Below are 18,212 nucleotides of genomic sequence, written 5' to 3'. Positions count from 1 at the left end.
CTATTGCCTGTGCACACACACTCTTAGTCACCCTGCATCCTTCCCCTAACTTCACTGGTCTGCTGTCCATAAAACTTCAGCTCAACTCCCAGCTCTCCCCACCACCACCCCATAACATATCCCTCAGTCCCCAACCCACGCCCCCAGAGTCTCTCAAACCATCAGCCTCAAAACTTCCAAGAATCTTTATTGAACTTGCTCTGCATCAAGCACGTGTCTGAAGGAGCCAGGGTGGAAAAAAAATGTGCCCACTGGCAACAGGGAAGGCCCCAGCTGGCAGACCCCCCAACCACATCAGAGGAGCTTTCATTTCTTCCTGGGCTGCTTATCTGGGAAACCTTCAAAGAATTCGTTACACATCATGGCGATGCAGGACAGGAAGACACAGTACTCTTGGAAGTCCACCTCGTTATCCCTGTTGCTGTCCAAGTTGCTCATCAGCTTCTGGAAAGCAGCTTCATCCGTCCTTTTCTGGAGGGAGAAGAGGCTACAGATAGAAAACAGAAGCCCAGTGGGCGGAGCCAGGACCAGACCCAGTTTCTACTCCCAGACCAGAGTTCAGGGAGGCTCCTTTAGGAGGTCCAGTTTGGAACTCCAACCCTCAAGGCTAAGCTAGGGTGGAGAAGGTGCTCCTTGGATAAGGAAGTCTGAGTACCTGGTGCAATGGAAACATGATGGGACCACTACATTTTCACCCAAGGTTGTTCTAATAATCCCATGAGGTAGTAACAGTCATGAAAGCAGTATATAAACTGTGTTATGTTTGATACAAATATACATTGTTATTGTTTGAAGGGAACGTCTGCAGGCCTGTGATCATCTCCACATCTGTGTCTTCACATCTACAAGCCAAATAGAAACTCAAACAGTGTTTGAGTGATGTCCACTGTTGGAGTGATGGCAAGAGTCAGACAGTCCTGGTCCGGATGGCAGTTGTGTACACTGACCACCTTGGGAAGATACTTAGCACTCTGAGCTTAGTCTTCCCTTCAGTTAAGTTGTGCAAAGCACCTGGCAGTGTCTGACCCATTCATTCTCAGCCCTCTTTCAGCATGGGGCCAGGCAGTGAGTGGTGGTGTTCAATGTGTTTCCACCCCAGGCAGCCACCCCACCGATAGATGCCCTCTGTAGCTAATGCTCTAGAGAAAGACTGCTGCCCTCCTCTGTGAGAAATGCCCCATGTGGGGACACACTCAGGCACTACCCACTCACCCCCAAGAAGCTGGGCAGCTCCCGGGTCAGCAGCTCCTTTAGCTCTGACTTGTTGAGCTTGAACTTGTCACCCTCTTTGCCCGAGTACTTGTGGAAGGTGGACACCATCACATCCAGGGCCTTCTCCAGAGGGCACGCCATGACAGCAGTCAGGATCTGGGAGCAGGAGGCACAGAGACCCTCTTATTTATCCCATCCCTCAGAGATGTGTTCAGAATGCCAGGCTCCACTCCCATCTCTCCAGGAGCACTTGGCGAGACTCTGCTCCCTCCCTGGGGGAGCCCAGAGCTGTGGGCCCCCCGCAACTGGCGGGGAGGGTGTGCACAGTGGGGAACACATGCTCTGGGCAGTGAACATTTGCAGGATCCACTGCGCAGGCTCTGGAGATTCAGGCAGCAAGCTCCCAGGGACTCCCAGGCCTCGCCTCAACAACAGCATTTTTTCCACCCCTCACTCAGTCTATCCACTCCCACAGCTCAGCCACAAAGGCCCCGCCCTGACCATTCTTCTCCCTCCCAGAACTGGGTGCGGCTGCTGGAGGCCTGCCCAGGGGCCTGCAGCGGAAAAAACCAGCCGCTTAGCGCTCAGCATGGGGAGGGGCAAATTGAGGTGGCAGAGGCAAGGGTTGGAAGAGAAGGTGCAGAGGCCACACACCTTCTGCGTGCATCTGCTGCGTGCAGGGCAGAGGCTCATGGGGCACACCACCAGACGAAGGCTCACAGTTGCCTTCTGCCTTTCCTTTGCTTCCTGCTCCCGAGTGCGCAACCCAGCAAACATGAGCCAGTGCAGATACCCACGGGCACATACATACCAACACATACTATAGCAACAGCATGTTCAAGCCCACATCTCAGAAGCACCTGGAGAGCTCAAATCCAGCCACTTGCTCCTTTTTCCTCCCTCTTACGTGCACGTGTGTGTGTGCCATGCACACCCACGCACATGCACACCCACGCACACACTCTACCCAGAGTTCCACATCTCACATCTGGATCTCTTTAGCACATCTGGCCCCCACCAGCCTCTCCTTCTCCTGCCCCAGCCCTGGCCTCTGACACCCCTTGCATGCCAGTCAGGCCAACACAACTCACCAGACCGAGAAAGAAGAAGCGCTGAGGAGAGAGGGTTGTAGAGAGGGGAAGAATGGGGACGGCCCAGAGGTCTGACCTATTTATACCCCAGCCAGGCCCTGCCCATAGCAGGGGACAGGGGAGAGCGGATACTGCCTTCCTGCTGTGGGCTGATGTAAGTAAGTGCCACAGCACCCTCCACCAGCCCAGCTGTGGAACCAAGCCTCCTGTTCCCAGGTGGGCACCCGTGGGTAATGGGTAAGCCCTAGCAGTTACCAGCAGGGGACTGGATGAGATGGGCACCACCCAGTGTACATAGCTCAGCCTGAGTTTTAGAGAGGTGGAGGAAGGGGCAGCCTGTGCCTGGAGCATGGGGGACAGGGAGGGAGTAGTCCCATGGGGAGCTAGGAAAGGAGATGCAGGGGGTGGTGGGTGACAGGTGGGAGATTGCCCTGGAAATGTGGTGACACAAAAGCTAGGGGGGAGATGGGAGGTTCGCCTGAGGCCAGGAGTTCAAGACCAGCCTAGGCAACATAGAGAGACCTCTGTCTCTATAAAAAGGAAAAACAAATTTTTTTTTAATTAGCTGGACAGCATGGCTGTAGCCTGTAGTCCCAGCTAGTCAGGAAGCTGAAACAGGAGGATCATTTGAGCCCAGGAGTTCCAGACTGCAGTTGGCTATGCTCAAGCCACTGCTCTCCAGCCTGGGCAACACAGAGGACCTTGTCTCTTAAAAAAATAAAGATTCAAAAACAAAAACTGGGGCGGGGATCCCCATGCCCAGTACTGTCTGCCATGCCAAGTAAGGCTCAGGGTCGGGGCGGGGGTATCTGGAGGGGAGCAGGCTCACATCCAAAGGAGGCTCTGGGACCACCTCAGGAACGTCAGTGGGAAAGGTCCTGGGTGAGGTAGTGATAGAGTGGAGTGGCAGTGAGGCGTGGGGGCTCACAGATAGATCTCAGGTTCCGAGAGGGTATCAGGAGGGGCCATTTAAAGTTGGGAGGAGTGTCAGGAATGAAGAATCCAGGTTGGGGTGGAGAATTAGAGGTGAAATGGCATGAAATAGGGGAGTTATAATTCGGGTCAACCTCTCAGGGTGGGCTACAACCTCAGTGAGAGTTAGAAGTAGGGGATTAAGGCCCTCAGGGGGCTGCAGCTTCAGGGATAGGGGCTACCTCAAGTTATTCCCTTCCCCCTCCACACAGGGCACCCCTTCCTGGCTGGGAGTAAACACCTCAGACACCCTAATCCCATTAGTGCTGCTCTCTGGGCTCCCACAGCCCGGGGCAGGGAACAAACACCCCCACTGCACCCACAGCCCCACCCTCCTCCAACCATGAGCACTGAGTCCCAGGGGAAACTCAGGCAGTCCTCTCTCAAAGATCCCAAAGAAAGAGACAGAGGAAGGGAGGACAGGGGTCCTTGTATTGTCCCCACACCCTCCTGCTGGACCCTGGAGGCCACTGCATTTCTGCAGTGTCTGCAACTTCCCTCAGGGAGCACCCTGCCCCTGCCCTCAGCTGCCCTTCCCGCAGTGGAAAAGGCCAGAGAGGAGCAAAGAGCTCAGGAGACGCGTCCTCAGAGAAGAACCAAACAAAACCAAGCTGACGCCAGTTTTTTATTAGGAGTTAAATAGGCCCTTTCCCATTGTGGTCTCATTGGTGAACGCTCTGCTGAGCCTCGAGGGCCTCAGAGCAGATCCCCCCTCCTCCCATCCAACAAGGGAGGCCGCAGGGGTGCAGCAGGCAGGCTGGGGCCCAGAGTGGCTCTACCCCTCATTCGCTGGGCATCCTGAGGAAGGAGTCCTCACATCTCTGGGCCTCCTAAGTAAAATGGGTTAACTGATCACAGAAGACCTGGGCAAGTCCAGATTGAAAGGGGTACAGGAGAGAGGGTAGGAGGGGGTGCGGGAGACATGCCCAGCCCCCGACAGCCAGTGCACCCCCTGGAGCAGAGGCTACTGGGAGCAGGGGGGCTCTGAGGGGCAGTCCCTGAAGTACTCATGGCAGTAGAGACAGAGGCAGGCAAGTGAGCGCACATACTCCACAAAGTCCACCTCGCAGTCCTTGTTGGTGTCCAGAACACTCATGAATTTGTTGTAGTCACATTCCCGAAACTCGGTCTGTGCAAGGGAAGGGTGGGGAGAGGTAGGGGAGTAGGATGAGGAGGGCTGAACAGCCTCACACACCACCTCCCTCCCTCCTCTCCCAAGTGGACCCACCCCACCCCAAACTACACCCTTCTGAGGGCCGACTTCAACCTCCCTGCTCTGATAATGCACCCGTTGCAATCCCCTCCCAAATCTGCCCTCTCAGATTATTAATCGAGCACCTACTATTTGCTACTGAGTGCCTACCAAGTGTTAGGCATTCTTCATGGTGCTCTCGCTCAGTCCTTTCAACAGCTCTGCAAGGCAGCAGGGATGATTATCATCCCATTTTACAGATGAGGAAGCTGAGGTTTCTGCTGTGTCAGTTCTCCCCCTCCCACTCCCTCCTCACAATCCAGCCCCCTCCCCTTGCTGTCCTGTGCTCATGCTTGTCCCCAGGTCTCTCTTTGCAGAGTCTAGGCAGTGCCTCCCACTGGACGAGGAGGGGACGGACACTCCAACTGCTCACCGGGGTCCAGGTGGCCAGCTCCTTCTGCAGCAGCTCCTTGAGCTCCTCCTGGCAGAGCTTGTATTTGTCCCCACAGCGCCCTGCATATTCCTGGAAGGTGCACACGATGGCAGCTACCGCCTGCTCCAGAGGCCTGGCCATCCTTACTGTCACAGAACAAGGGTGTGACTCACAGCAAAGTTCCAGGCCAGCTCCCCCTGCTCACCTCTGCCCTCTGTGTTTCTCAGAGACTGTTCCCAGACCCATCTTAAGCTCCATCAGGCTTCAGGCCCCGCAGTCTCCCCCTCCTCTGAGCAGCCCTCCCAGACCACACCAGCCCCTCCTAATTTATCCCCCTGCTGTCCGGTTGTTATTTCCCCTTGTAGAGGTCTCATTGCCCCAACATCACTGTAAACTCCTCAGAGAGGCAGCATCCCACCCCACCACCCACACACCCCACTGTGGGACTCCTTAAGCACTCTCAGATTATCTGCCACCTCTTCTTATCCCCAACACCCAGGAGTGGCTCAGTCCCAGTCTGCCCCAGCCCATGAGATGCCCTAGAAGCCTCTCTCCCTGCAGGAACTTGCACAAGGAGAGCCTGGCCCTGTGCTTCTCTGCCCTCAGCGCTTGGAGAAGCTAGACCTTAGCAGGGAGGGGAGGTCTGAGAGGCGCCCCCACCGCCTCACCACCACTCCCCTCACCCTGCCTCCTGCCCTGAACTCAAGGAAGCTGCATCCAGAAGAAAAACTTGTGGGATCCTCTCTGCCTCTCGCCAGCTGTGCAATCCTGGTGAGATATTTGTCTCTCTGGGTCTCAGGGGCGGGGTCTGATCTGTAAGGTGGGGTTCATCCCACCTCGCTGGCCTAGTCAGGAACCTGAACCAGATGGTCTCTTGAGAGTTGACCAGTTCTGGTGTTTACCAATCTGAGACTGGCCTCCCCTGAGGTTACCCTCCTGACCCCTGGGGGTTTTGAGCAGGGAGGTTCTGTATAGGGATACCCTGTTCTATTGGAGGGGAAGACCTTCCTGGAATTGCTCACCTCCCCCAACTTCCACTGTCCCCTTCCACCGCCCTTCTGGGATGATGCCTCCAGCCTGGGAAAACCCGAAGTGGCCAGGAAGGCAAGAGTTGTTTCCATGCTAGCCCAGTGACTCACTCCTGATTCCCCCACGGGATGAGAGTCCTGCAGCACAGGGCAGCCAGGGCCAAGACTCTCCCTGAAGATTTGCCCACTGCTGGGCCCCCTGCTGGGAGCAAATGGCTGGCATGGTTGTGGCTGGCAGGAAAGTAGGGGAAGGGGAGTGGGGAGTGCCAAGCACTTGCCAGGATTTAATTCATTGTAAACACCCCAGGATTACAGCAAGGTGTCCAGGTTCCCAGGAGAGGAAAGAGCCGTGATCCTCGGAAATGAGGAGACTCAGAGGTGAAGCAAGGAGGCAAGGAGCAGGTGAGGGGCCTGACCAAGGGGAACACCAGAACCTTGAGCCCAGTGTTCCCACCCCAAGGCAGACCTTAGCTCTACACACCTCCCAGCCCAAACTTCCCCGACAGCCCCTCACTGTGCAAGGAAACCTCTGCGTCCACTATATCTGACTTCCCTCCCCCTGTCAGGCCCGCCTGTGGTCTTCTCTCTGCTTCCAATGCCAGACCCTGGGTCAGGAGTCAGGCTGGCTATTGGGGGTCCCCCAAACTGCCCTGACACTCAACCCAGGGCAGGACCCAAGCAGCTGGCACTCACCACTGGTGCTGGCTTTTCAGCTGTAGGAGCTTAGAGACAGGGCGTCACTATTTGTAGCCTCCCAAGAAAGGAAGGAAGCAATTATGGGGAACTCAAGTAGGTCAACACTGAGGATGCCCTCAGGGATCCCTCAGCAGCCCCATTACAGGCCCCACCTGCCCACCTATCCACGCACACATCAAAGGCCAGTCTGGGCTCAGACACCACTCCCCTTTCATTCCCCGTCTGCCCTCCCCCAGAGTTGGGAACTGGGGACAGTCTCCTGCCGAGTCCTTCCAGCTCAGTTGGAGGAGACAGGCTGGCTTATCCATCACATTACAGCCCCATCTCTTCACTCTGCAGAGGCCCCCAGAATACCAAGTGGGGACACACTTCTGCCTCGCTCAGGTTGCACCCCTACAAATCTCTATTCCTGGGAGAACTTGGAGAGCACGTGGCTAAGCCTCCCCTTTACAGACGAGAAGTCTGAACTTGCCTGACCAGATCCCAGGTTTTGGCTGTGAACTCCTTGCTTCCCAGGGGGAAAATCATCAGGTGGGATGTCTTTGAGGCACAGGAAGGAGGTGTGTTCCTCCCAGGGGCACTTCTAGCAGTCTAAGCTTGAGTTTTCTGGCCCTTCCACCCCAGGTGATGGGAATGAATTTGGGCTAGAGTCACATGAAGGCTGGCCCATGGCTGGAGCTCCTTAAGGGCTGTTTTCCTTCTTCCCCTGCTCTGCTCAGCACCAAAACAACTTTCCTTGAAGTCTTGTGGGTGGCAGGATGGGATTTCCTCTGGTTTTTAGCTTGAGTGTGTAACCTTTTGGGGTCTCAGCATCATGGGAGGGTCATCCATTTGTGTCCCCTCTTGGGGTGAGCACTGGACTTCCACTTCTGTCTTCCTCACTCCGCAAACCATCAAGATCAAAGCTCAGGTTTGGCTTGGCCTGGCCAATGACCTCAGGGCACCGGGGGCCCCAGTACAGATTCTGCTTTGACTTAGATTTTGACCTACTCATTTCTTACTGCCTTGTGGGCTCTTCAATGCTTTGAAAATATTTAATTCTATGCAGAATTTTTTGTTGTTTTTAGCTGAAGTGGGGACAGACCACCATATTACCAGAAACAGACATACTTTCATGTAATTTCTCTATTCTCTCCCTCACACCAGAGCCTGAGAAACTCCTCCCTGTTTTATAGGAAAAGAACCCAAAACCTAGAAGAGTGTGAGAGGGAAAAGAGGAAGGAGATTGACTCCCAGTCTGGCAAAGAAGCCTTCCTGCCCATGCAGGCAGCCAGAGCTCCAGTGACACCTTTGACCTCGCGCTTGGCCCCCAGCACCCAAGCCTTGCCTGTGCCATCCTCTCCTTGGAGACTCAGCCCTGTTGGGGAGGGAAGTGAGCAATAGAGGAGGGAAGGAAAAGAGGAGCTGTGATTAGCCCTGTTTTATAATAGGCTATATAGCCGTGTTTTATATGGGCTTTATAATGGAAGTATGGGGAGCAGGGGGCAGAGAACAAGAGACAGTCACGCAGCAGAAGTGGGGGCCAGAGTGCACCAGCAATTAATTCAGCTCTAGGTCGAGCTTTATTATTCCCACCTATGATATCTCAGCTCTGCCCCCAGCCACCTCCCTTAAGCAGCCTACCTCTGCTCTCGGGGCTTCATTTTACTCATCTGTCAGTGATGGAAGGTGATAATAGTAACTACCTCATAGGTTTGTGCGGGGTTTAAATAAGCTAATACATATAAAGTTCATAGAATAAATAGTGCCCAGCACATGGCAAGGGCTTGATAAATGTTAATCAAGAGATGGGTGAGGCTGGGTGCGGTGGCTCATGCCTACAATACCAGCAATTTGGGAGGCCAAGGCGAGCAGATCACCTGAGGTCAGGAGTTCGAGACCAGCCTGGCCAACATGGTGAAACCCCGTCTCTACTAAAAATACAAAAATTAGCTGGGCATGTTGGCACGCACCTGTAATCCTAGCTACTCAGGAGGCTGAGGCAGGAGAATTGCTTGAACCCGGGAGACGGAGGTTGCAGTGAGCTGAGATCGTGCCACTGCACTCCAGCCTGGGCAACAGAGCAAGACACCAGCTCAAAAAAAAAAAGAGAGAGAGAGAGAGAGATGGGTAACTTGCCCAGGGTCACGTAACTAGTGAGTGGCAGGCCTAGCAGGCATTCATTTTTCGTATAAATATTTAGAGGCTTTGGGGGTATAGCCATAAACAAAACAAAAGTCCCTGCTCCGTGGAGATGACAGTCTCTTGGGGAAAACAGACAATAACAAAATAGGTGCTTAATAGATTGCTGATATAAATGCTATGAAGAAAAATAGGACGGGCACGGTGGCTCAAGCCTGTAATCCCAGCACTTTGGGAGGCCAAGGCGGGCGGATCACGAGGTCAGGAGGTCGAGACCATCTTGGCTAACACGGTGAAACCCTGTCTCTACTAAAAATACAAAAAAAAATTAGCCGGGCACGGTGGCAGGCGCCTGTAATCCCAGCTACTCGGGAGGCTGAGGCAGGAGAATGGCATGAACCCGGGAGGCGGAGCTTGCAGTGAGCCGAGAGCACCACTACAGTCCGGCCTGGGCGAAAGAGCAAGACACCATCTCTTAAAAAAAAAAAAAAAAGAAAAGAAAAGAAAAATAAAGCAGAGCTGGGAGAAAGAAGATGGTAGGGAGCGATGCACTTTATTAATATATGGGTGGTCAGGGAAGAGCCCAGCAGCCTGGCTCCTTGCCCTTGTCCTCATCCACCATCCCCTGGCATTTCTCAGCTTGGCAGACCTCTCTGGGATGCAGCACCTTGGTTTGTCCACTGGGAGAGAACTGGGAGAGACTCAGACTGAGACTGCGGGGAGGGCAGGAGCTCATTCTGAGAGGTGAGGCCTGAGGGGTGGGATGGGGGGACAGAGTGGTCAAGGTACAGGACTTTGAGGTTGGCGGACTGTCATGGAAAGAACCTCTAGGCTCTACCTTCTTCTTGCCACCTGCCCTCAAGCATGTTACATTCTTTACCTTGTTAGAGCCTTAATTTCCTTACCTCCAAAATGGGTTTGGAAGATTCCTACCTTAAGAATCCGACATGAAAGCGCTTTCTATCACTCACTGTCACTGTGGACAATGTCAGGGCAGAGGCCTCTGAGTCCAATTCAACAAACATGCAGTGAGTCACCTCAAGGGGGGCTGCAGGGAGGGCGGGAGGGGAGGGAGAGAACCAGCCTCTCCCCCTAACAGGTCACTTGGTCCTGCATCCTCCATGCAGGTAGAGGGGAGAGCTGTAACTTCCCTTCCCTTGCTTTCACAAACTCTTCTTGGGGTGATTGGACTCTCTGCCCTGCTGGAAGTTCTTCCCCAGCATCTCCCCTGAATCTCCCTTTCTGCAGTGGTTCCAAAAGCATCCCATATGAATCACCCCTCCAAGGCCTGGAGAGGGACCGTCCTCCTCCCACAACCCGTCCAGTGTCCACACACTCAATTCTTCATGCTCGGGCTGAGCCCAGGACCCTTGCTGCTCATCTTCCAGAGCTCCCCCGCTGCAGATGTGGAGCTGACTGCTGAGAAATGCACCATATTTGGAGGGCAAGGAGCTCTCTCCCCGTAGGGGCAGCGTGTGTGGGTGCATGAAGGGTGAGAGCCGATGCTATCCAATCTGGCAGGACTTATTACAGCACTGACTCTCTCTCCCCTGCACCCATTCTCCCTGGCTCTGTCTCCCCAATATCACCACTATCACCATATGCCCTTGGAAACTGCACCGCCTCCCTGAAGGTCAGTGTCTGGTTCTGAACCTCGGGGAAGAACAAGATATATTGTCCTGAGCATCTGGATATTCCATATCCTTGTGCCAAAAGGGCCTGGGCCCCAGGGACAGGGTGAACCCACCCCAATCCCATAGCTCCATGGGACCAATGAATCTTGTCAAAATGATTAGCTTCCTTTCTCATCATCTGAGCCAAATATAGGGAAGTGTAGGAGGGGGTATTTGATGACTGGGACTGGTGTGGAGCCAGGAAGGCCTTTGCTACAGAATTGGGGACTGGGCCTGGGGAGATGGGAAGAGGATCTGAACTGAGATCAAAGAGGCCTGTGGACCTACTACTTAGACCTACTACTTCTTTTGACGGCCAAGTCAGTGACTGATTGTGACCAATTCCTAAATGAGAGCAGTGAGTCAGTGGAGAGATCAAGTGACCTAAAGACAAGGGCATGGGGGCCCTATTTCAGCCGGTCCCTTGTCTCAGAGCCCAGCTTTGCCTTCATTCTGTCCTTTCTTGGAGGGTTAATAGGCTGCCAGGGATTAATGCGAAAAAGCAAACACCAAAGTGGCAGTAGGGCAGGACGCAGGGTGAGGTATGTGTTCCTGAGGCTCTCCTCCGGCAGCAGCTCTAGGAGGAAGTGGGAGAGAACTGGCCCAACAAACTTTTGAACAGAGCTATTCCTAGACTCTCCTCCTCTGTGCCTCTGCACAGAGATTTGGGGAGAGGAAAGGGGATAAGGGAAGATTGCCGGAACCATCTGGGAAAGTTGTGTTTGTTAGTTTGTCAAACGCCCAGAAGGAAAGGAAATCAGCCTCTTTCAGAACGTGCCCAGCTCCAAGGGCAGCCAGCTGAGGCTAGTCTCCATCAGCCAAAACAGCCCCAGAACCTGAGCCAAGAGAAGCCAGGAATTGTTGTGAGCCTAAGGCCCAAAAGAAACCAGACTGCACTAATCCACCAGGAGCAAGTGGGCCTGCTTCCCCCAGTGACTCAGGATAGGGACACTGAGAGTCTGGATGCTGCTCATCCAGGTCCCCTTCACGTTCCACAAAGCCCCAGGCTTTGGAGATGGACATGGGAAGGGGAGGAAGGCCCGGACTGCCACCCTGGTGTCCACAGGGATGAGGACCTCTCTTAAGACATGGGTCAAGTCCTGACGCTACTCCTTATTTAACCTCTCCCAGCCTCTGTTTCCTCGTCTATGATGTGCAGAAACCAATAGCATAATTCTGCTCTCGCCCAGTTGCCCCGAGGATTAAATGAGATGACGCTTGAATAGGCCTAGCAGAGTGCCTAGCCAGAGGGAGAGCTCCACGAATGACAGATGCTGCTCCCTCTCAGTTTCCTCATCTGTAAAAATGGCCTAATGATAGCTCCTCTAGGGGTTACCATGAGGCTGAAATGACAGAGTGCATGAAAGGAACTCTGAGAACTGCTACAGAAATGTTAATTACCATCATCATGATTCCCTGACCTATCGTTTACTGGCTCCCTTTCCTACAGGATATTAGGAAGGTGGGCTTCTCTCTTTTTATTGCTATGAAAAGAGACCATGTATCATTGAGGGCCTGCCCCGCCTTGCCTCGCCAGCCCCAGATGTGCAGTTAAGGCAGAATCATAAGTGAGAACAAGCAATTGTCCCAGCGCCTTCTCACTTGGCCTTTTCTGTCTCTGGGGACCCTATCTGAGCTACTCTGTAAGTGGTTCTCAAAGATCAGTTTCCCAAGTAAGTAAAAAAACAATTCAGGCCAGGCGTGGGGGCTCACGCCTGTAATCCCAGCACTTTGGGAGGCCGTGGCGGGTGGATCACGAGGTCGGGAGATCGAGACCATCCTGGCTAACACGGTGAAGCCCCGTCTCTACTAAAAATACAAAAAATTAGCCGGGCATGGTGGCGGGCACCTGTAGTCCCAGCTACCTGGGAGGCTGAGGCAGGAGAATGGCGTGAACCCTGGAGGCGGAGCTTGCAGTGAGCTGAGATGGCGCCACTGCACTACAGCCTGGGTGACAGAAAAAGACTCCATCTCAAAAAAAAAATAAATTCAGGAAAACACTGTGCATTACTCATCCACTATCCATCCCCTCTTTCTTCATTATTAAGACCCATTTTTTTTCTTCTAAGATGTCAACGTGGTCAGCTAAAAACACTTGGTTACAGCTAAGACTAGTCAAATTATACAGTTAAAGCCAAAGATGTAAGTGGAAGTTTCTGGGGGAGGGCACTTCTATCATAATAAAAAGGCAAAGGCTCCTGTGGAAAAGGTATTTTGCACCTCACCCTTATTCTGTCTTCCAGCCTGGAACATGGACAATGAGGCCTGGAGGTATAGCAGCCATAGTGTGATCACAAAACAACAAGCCATGAGGAAAATAGTAGATGTCCTATATATTAAAGGGCCAAAAAATGAAAAGACACTGGATCTCAGATGGCATCTCCGGAACCCTGAATCAAAACTGACCATCCTACTCCAGACTTCTTGTATAAGACAACTGAAGCCACTAGCATTAGTCAGGTTTTCTGTAACTTATGGTTGAAAAAAAACCCTAACTAGTAGAGAATTTGATATCTTAAAGTGGAATCCTCAAGTAAAAGAATCTAAAATGTGGAGGCCAGGCGCAGTGGCTCACACCTGTCATCCCAGCACTTTGGGAGGCCGAGGTGGGTGGATCACAAGGTCAGGAGTTTGAGACCAGCCTGACCAACATGGTGAAACCCCATCTCTACTAAAAATACAAAAATTAGCCGGGCATGGTGGCGTGTGCCTGTAATCCCAGCTACTCAGGAGGCTGAGGCAGGAGAATCGCTTGAACCCAGGAGGTAGAGGTTGCAGTGAGCCAAGATCACGCCCCTGCACTCCAGCCTGGGCGACACAGTGAGACACTGTCTCAAAAAAAAAAAAAAAAAAAAAGAATCTAAAATGTGAACTTGGCTAAGTAGAGGGAGGAAGGTAATGAAATATGATGACCCAATATGTCAGTCTGGAAAGTCAGGACCTTTGTTGTGAAATGACAAAATATTTGGTCAGACCCTGGCATATCTTGGAATATGGACCAAATAGAAACCTAGGTGTAGTAATAGAGGAAGTGGTAGAAAAAATTTAGAAAGTTAGTGTGAACTTGTTCCTTGCATCTTTCATCAAAGACCTACAAGAGTAGGATGCCGCTATTACAAAAAAACTGAAACAGGTGTCATTGTCTTTGGGAGCAGGCAATGGGTGAAAGCCCGAAGGGTCTCTAGAAGATTATTTGTAATGATTTGAAGGACAGTGAGGAAATTGTTACTGGAGTCTAGAAAAGAGAGATCCTATTAGGTAATAGCAGAATGTCTGGCAACACTGTTGTCTGTGGTTACATGGAAAACAGAAAGGTACCTAATCAGTTTATGGATATGAGTAAGGAGATTTTTATGCAGAATACGAAAGTACCAATTGGCTTCTTCTGCCTGCCTATGATAAAATATGAGACTAGAAAGTTGAACTAGGCCGGGCACAGTGGCTCATGTCTGTAATTCCAGCACTTTGGGAGGCCAAGGTGTGCAGACCACGAGGTCAGGAGAGCGAGACCATCCTGGCCAACATGGTGAAACTCCGTCTGTACTGAAAATACAAAAAATTAGCTGAGCATTGTGGTGCATGCCTGTAGTCCTAGCTACTAGGGAGCCTGAGGCAGGAGAACCACCTGAACCCCAGAGGCAGAGGTTGCAGTGAGCCAAGATCGTGCCACTGCACTCCAGCCTGGCAACAGAGCAAGACTCCATCTCAAAAAGAAAAAATGTCGAACTAAAGAAGGAACTACTCACCCGGGAGGCAGAGGTTGCAGTGGGCCAAGATTGTACCACTGCACAGCCTGGGCAACAGAGTGAGACTCCACTAAAAAAAAAAAAAAAAAAAACAGAAGTAACAAACTATTCAGCTTCTTAAAGAATTATAGAGGGCCCAGCACAGTCTTTCCAACCAGCAAATGACTCTCAAACTAATAAATGGCCTTGGGGCAAACATCAAATCCAGATCCCTAACAGTAAAAAGGATCTCAGGATAAAGATGAAGTAAGTCAAAGGTAAGACCTTGTAATGAGACCTCAAAAAGATTTAAAGGCAAGCTTCCTAGATCTTCTCAAATAAATAATACAATGTCTAATAATTCTAGAAGTGTGCCTCTTAGGCTCTTTCAGACTAGAAGGCTTTTAGGAATCTCAAGGGCATTTACTCCCAGCACCCTGACTCTCAGTCCAAGCTGGAGAGAGACCAATCTTAAAAAGATTTGTAGGTATGGCTTTGTCTATTAAGTGAATTATAAAGTGATGCACAGTGAGGCCACATTTTTACAGGAATTATATCATTTTGGACTAAAAGGGACCGAGATGGCTTAAAACCAGAAGAAGTTTTGAGTCTTCAACTTCAAATGGGCAAGAACTAGGCTGAGAAAGCTACTTAGCTATCAACACAGTTACTTCTTTTGGAAAATAGAGAGTTAACTCAGAAAATGAAGTCAAGAACCTAGAGGCCAAGAGCCAAGAAGAACCACTTACAGAGAGCAGAACTGGGCCCTAGTCAAGAATCTGGTGATATATGTCTGACTCAATTTTGGAATTGCTATGGACCAATGCACCAATTTGTGCCTCCAGTACACCACTACACCCTTAAGAATAGGAGTGTTTGTGGCAGTTATTAAAAAAAAAAAAAAAAAAAAACAGAGTCTCACTCTGTCACCCAGGCTGGAGCACAGTGGTATGATCTCAGCTCAGTGCAATCTCCACCTCCCAGGTTCAAGCGATGTTCCTGCCTCAGCCTCCTGAGTAGCTGGGATTACAGGCGCATGCCACCATACCAAGCTAATTTTTGTATTTTTAGTAGAGACGGGGTTTTGCCACTTTGGCCAGGCTGGTCTCAAACTCCTGAGCTCAAGTGATCTACCCACCTCAGCCTCCCAAAGTGCTGAGATTACAGGTGTGAGCCAATAAGCCTGGATGGCAGTTATCTATCTTTATCTCACCTGTGAACATCGACTATGTTCTTCACAGGACTTCAGGCCAAGAGGAACCACTTTTGAGGAGCCGTCCTGGAGGAACTGCACATGAGAAGCCTTGTTCATATCTCTGAGCCTGTCTCAGATAATAAGATCAGAGACATCAAATTTATGCCTTAATGAGATGAGACTTTGTGGGTCTTGGGAAGGAGATTAGTGTATTTTGCATATGGGAGGGATGTGAATTGAAGTTGCTAGAAGACAGACTGTGGTATTTAGTCTCCAAAGATGGTCACCGTCAATTTTATGCATGCTGCTCGTTACATTGAAAGATGTCTAGCCAGGCGCGGTGGCTCACGCCTGTCATCCCAGCACTTTGGGAGGCCGAGGCAGGCAGATCACGAGGTCAGGAGTTCAAGACCAGCCTGACCAACATGGTGAAACCCCATCTCTACTGAAAATACCAAAATTACCCAGGCATGGTGGTGCACGCCTGTAATCCCAGCTACTCAGGAGGCTGAGGCAGGAGAATCACTTGAACCCAGGAAGTGGAGGTTGCAGTGAGCCAAGATCACACCTCTGCACTCCAGCCTGGGCGACAGAGCAAGACTCCATCTCAAAAAAAAAAAAAAGAGAGAGATGTCTAATTCTCCTCCTCCCCTTAATCTGAGCCAGACTTAATAATTTTTTTTTATCATTAGAATATAGCAGAAATTATGTCCTGGGATTTCTGAAATAAATCTTAAGAAATGCCAGGCACAGTGTCTCATATCTGTATTCCCAGCACTTTGGGAGACCAAGGCAGGTGGGACCCTTGAGTCCAGGAATTTGTGACCAGCCTGGGCAATATGGTGAAACACTGTCTCTACAAAAAATGCAAAAATTAACCAGGTATGGTGGCGTGTACCTGTAGTCCCAGCCACTTGGGAGGCTGAGGCAGGAGGATTGCTTGACCCTGGGAGGTGGAGGCTGCAGTGAGCCATTATTGCACCGCTGCACCCGGGCCTGGGTGACAGAATGAAACCCTGTCTCAAAAATAAATTAATTAATTTAATTAAAATTAAAATAAATAAATCTTAAGCCTACCAGCTTCCACGTAGGCCTCATGCAATGCTCACTTTGGGATTTGTCCTCTCAGGACCGTACTGCCATGCTCTAAGAAGCCCAAGCCACATAGAGAGGCCATGGTAAGCACTCCAGCTGGCAGTTCTAGCTGAGGTCCCAGCTCACATTCGGTATCAATTGCCATGCATGTTAAGCAAGCTACCGTAGATGTTGAGTTTGTTCAAACATTCAGATTACTCTAGCTCCGATTTCCACCTACATGGAAGACCCCACGTGAGAACCACCAACTAAGCCCAGTCTACCCGCAGAACCATAAAAGATAATAAATTTGTGCTCTCGCCCGGGCGCGATGGCTCACATCTGTAATCCCAGCACTTTAGAAGGCCGAGGCGGGCAGATCACCTGAGGTTAGGAATTCAAGACCAGCCTGACCAACATGGAGAAACCCGTCTCTACTAAAAATACAAAATTATCTGGGCATGGTGGTGCCTGCCTGTAATCCCAGCTACTCGGGAGGCTGAGGCAGGAGAATCACTTGAACCCGGGAGGTGGAGGTTGCAGTGAGCAGAGATCATGCCACTTCACTCCAGCCTGGGCAACAGAGCAAGACCTTGTCTCAAAAAAAAAAAAGAAAAAAAAAAAGAATGTACAATATAATATAGAATGTGTTGTATAGAATACAATACACTTGTTTTCTGAAAACAGGTGTACTGCCTGTCTTGGTCCATTTTGTATTGCTACAACAGAATACCACAGACTGGTATTCAAAACAAAACAGATATTTATTGGCTCACAATTCTGGAGGCCAGGAAGTCTAAGCTGGAGGGGGTAACACCTGGAGAAGGCCTTCTTGCTGCATCATCTACTGGTGGAAGGGCAAAGAGAGGTGGAAGGGCAAATAAAAGGTGGGGGGATAAATTCATCCTTCTATAAGGAACCTGCTCCTGTGATAACAGCATGAATCCATTCATTACAGCAGAGCCCTCATGGCCTAATCACCTGTTAATTACTGTTGCTTTGGAGATAAAGTTTCCAACACATGAACTTTGGGGAACACATTCAAACCATAGCACTGCCTATGGCCTGTATTCTTTTTTTTTTTTTTTGAGACACAGTCTTGCTCTGTTGCCCAGGCTGGAGTCCAGTGGCCCAATCTCAGCTCACTGCAACCTCCATCTCCCAGGTTCAAGCGATTCTCTTGCATCAGCCTCCCAAGTAGCTGGGAATACAGGCATGCACCACCACACCCAGCTAAATTTTTTGTATTTTTTGGCAGAGACAGGGTTTCACCATGTTGACCAGGCTGGTCTCGAACTCCTGGCCTCAAGGTATCTGCCTGCCTTGGCCTCCCAAAGTGCTGGGATTACAGGCGTGAGCCACCGTGCTCTGTCTGACAAGGAATCCTTTAAATAAAGCGTTGCGGGGTCGATTAGACTACTTCATATCTCTTGAGCAGATCCTGGTACAACTCATTACTTGCAGTATTGAATGTTAAGGTCTGTCCTTTATTCTGAAATTATACCTTTCCTCCTTTATTGGAATTGAAAATTTATCTTTTTATGAAATGATAGTGATGGTAGATGGTATTTGCCTTTTTTAATATCTTTATTTGACGAAATAAAAGTCAGCAACCTATCACGGTTTCCAATTTTTTGCTGGTGTTTGAAATTCCAAAATTGAGACCTAAAGCACAGCTCTGGCCTTGGAGAGATTTCCAGGAGAGTCAGAGCCCAGAAGGGAGCAGGATCCAGGAGGCCCTCATCTCCCAGCACTCCAGCTGAGCCAGCTGGGTTATGGAACATCACTGAGCAATTAAAA

At 50.8% G+C, this 18,212-nt stretch overlaps 2 protein-coding genes across 4 annotated transcripts; both read right to left on the bottom strand.

Annotated features, from left to right (window-relative positions):
• Positions 1-169: 169 nt before the first annotated feature.
• S100A4 (S100 calcium binding protein A4) lies at positions 170-2,564 on the bottom strand. Its single transcript, XM_054454880.2, has 3 exons — positions 2,304-2,564; positions 1,213-1,368; positions 170-471 (listed from the first exon to the last, which is right to left on the bottom strand). The coding sequence occupies exons 2-3, from the start codon at positions 1,351-1,353 to the stop codon at positions 307-309; spliced, it is 306 nt and encodes a 101-aa protein (XP_054310855.1). The 5' UTR covers positions 1,354-1,368; positions 2,304-2,564; the 3' UTR covers positions 170-306.
• A 1,321-nt stretch (positions 2,565-3,885) lies between these two features.
• Positions 3,886-6,691, bottom strand: S100A3 (S100 calcium binding protein A3). 3 transcript variants are annotated; one of them, XM_054454871.2, is made up of 3 exons: positions 6,622-6,691; positions 4,901-5,046; positions 3,886-4,404 (listed from the first exon to the last, which is right to left on the bottom strand). In XM_054454871.2, the coding sequence occupies exons 2-3, from the start codon at positions 5,039-5,041 to the stop codon at positions 4,240-4,242; spliced, it is 306 nt and encodes a 101-aa protein (XP_054310846.1). In that variant the 5' UTR covers positions 5,042-5,046; positions 6,622-6,691; the 3' UTR covers positions 3,886-4,239. The 3 variants fall into 3 exon arrangements, with proteins under 3 accessions (XP_054310846.1, XP_063519488.1, XP_063519490.1); XM_063663418.1 differs by lacking the exon at positions 6,622-6,691 and adding an exon at positions 5,923-6,027; XM_063663420.1 differs by lacking the exon at positions 6,622-6,691 and adding an exon at positions 5,584-5,791.
• Positions 6,692-18,212: the final 11,521 nt, after the last annotated feature.

This window comes from Pongo pygmaeus, chromosome 1 (assembly GCF_028885625.2).
Source record: "Pongo pygmaeus isolate AG05252 chromosome 1, NHGRI_mPonPyg2-v2.0_pri, whole genome shotgun sequence".
Taxonomy (NCBI): Eukaryota; Metazoa; Chordata; class Mammalia; order Primates; family Hominidae; genus Pongo; species Pongo pygmaeus.
This window is presented reverse-complemented; position numbering and strand designations above follow the sequence as displayed.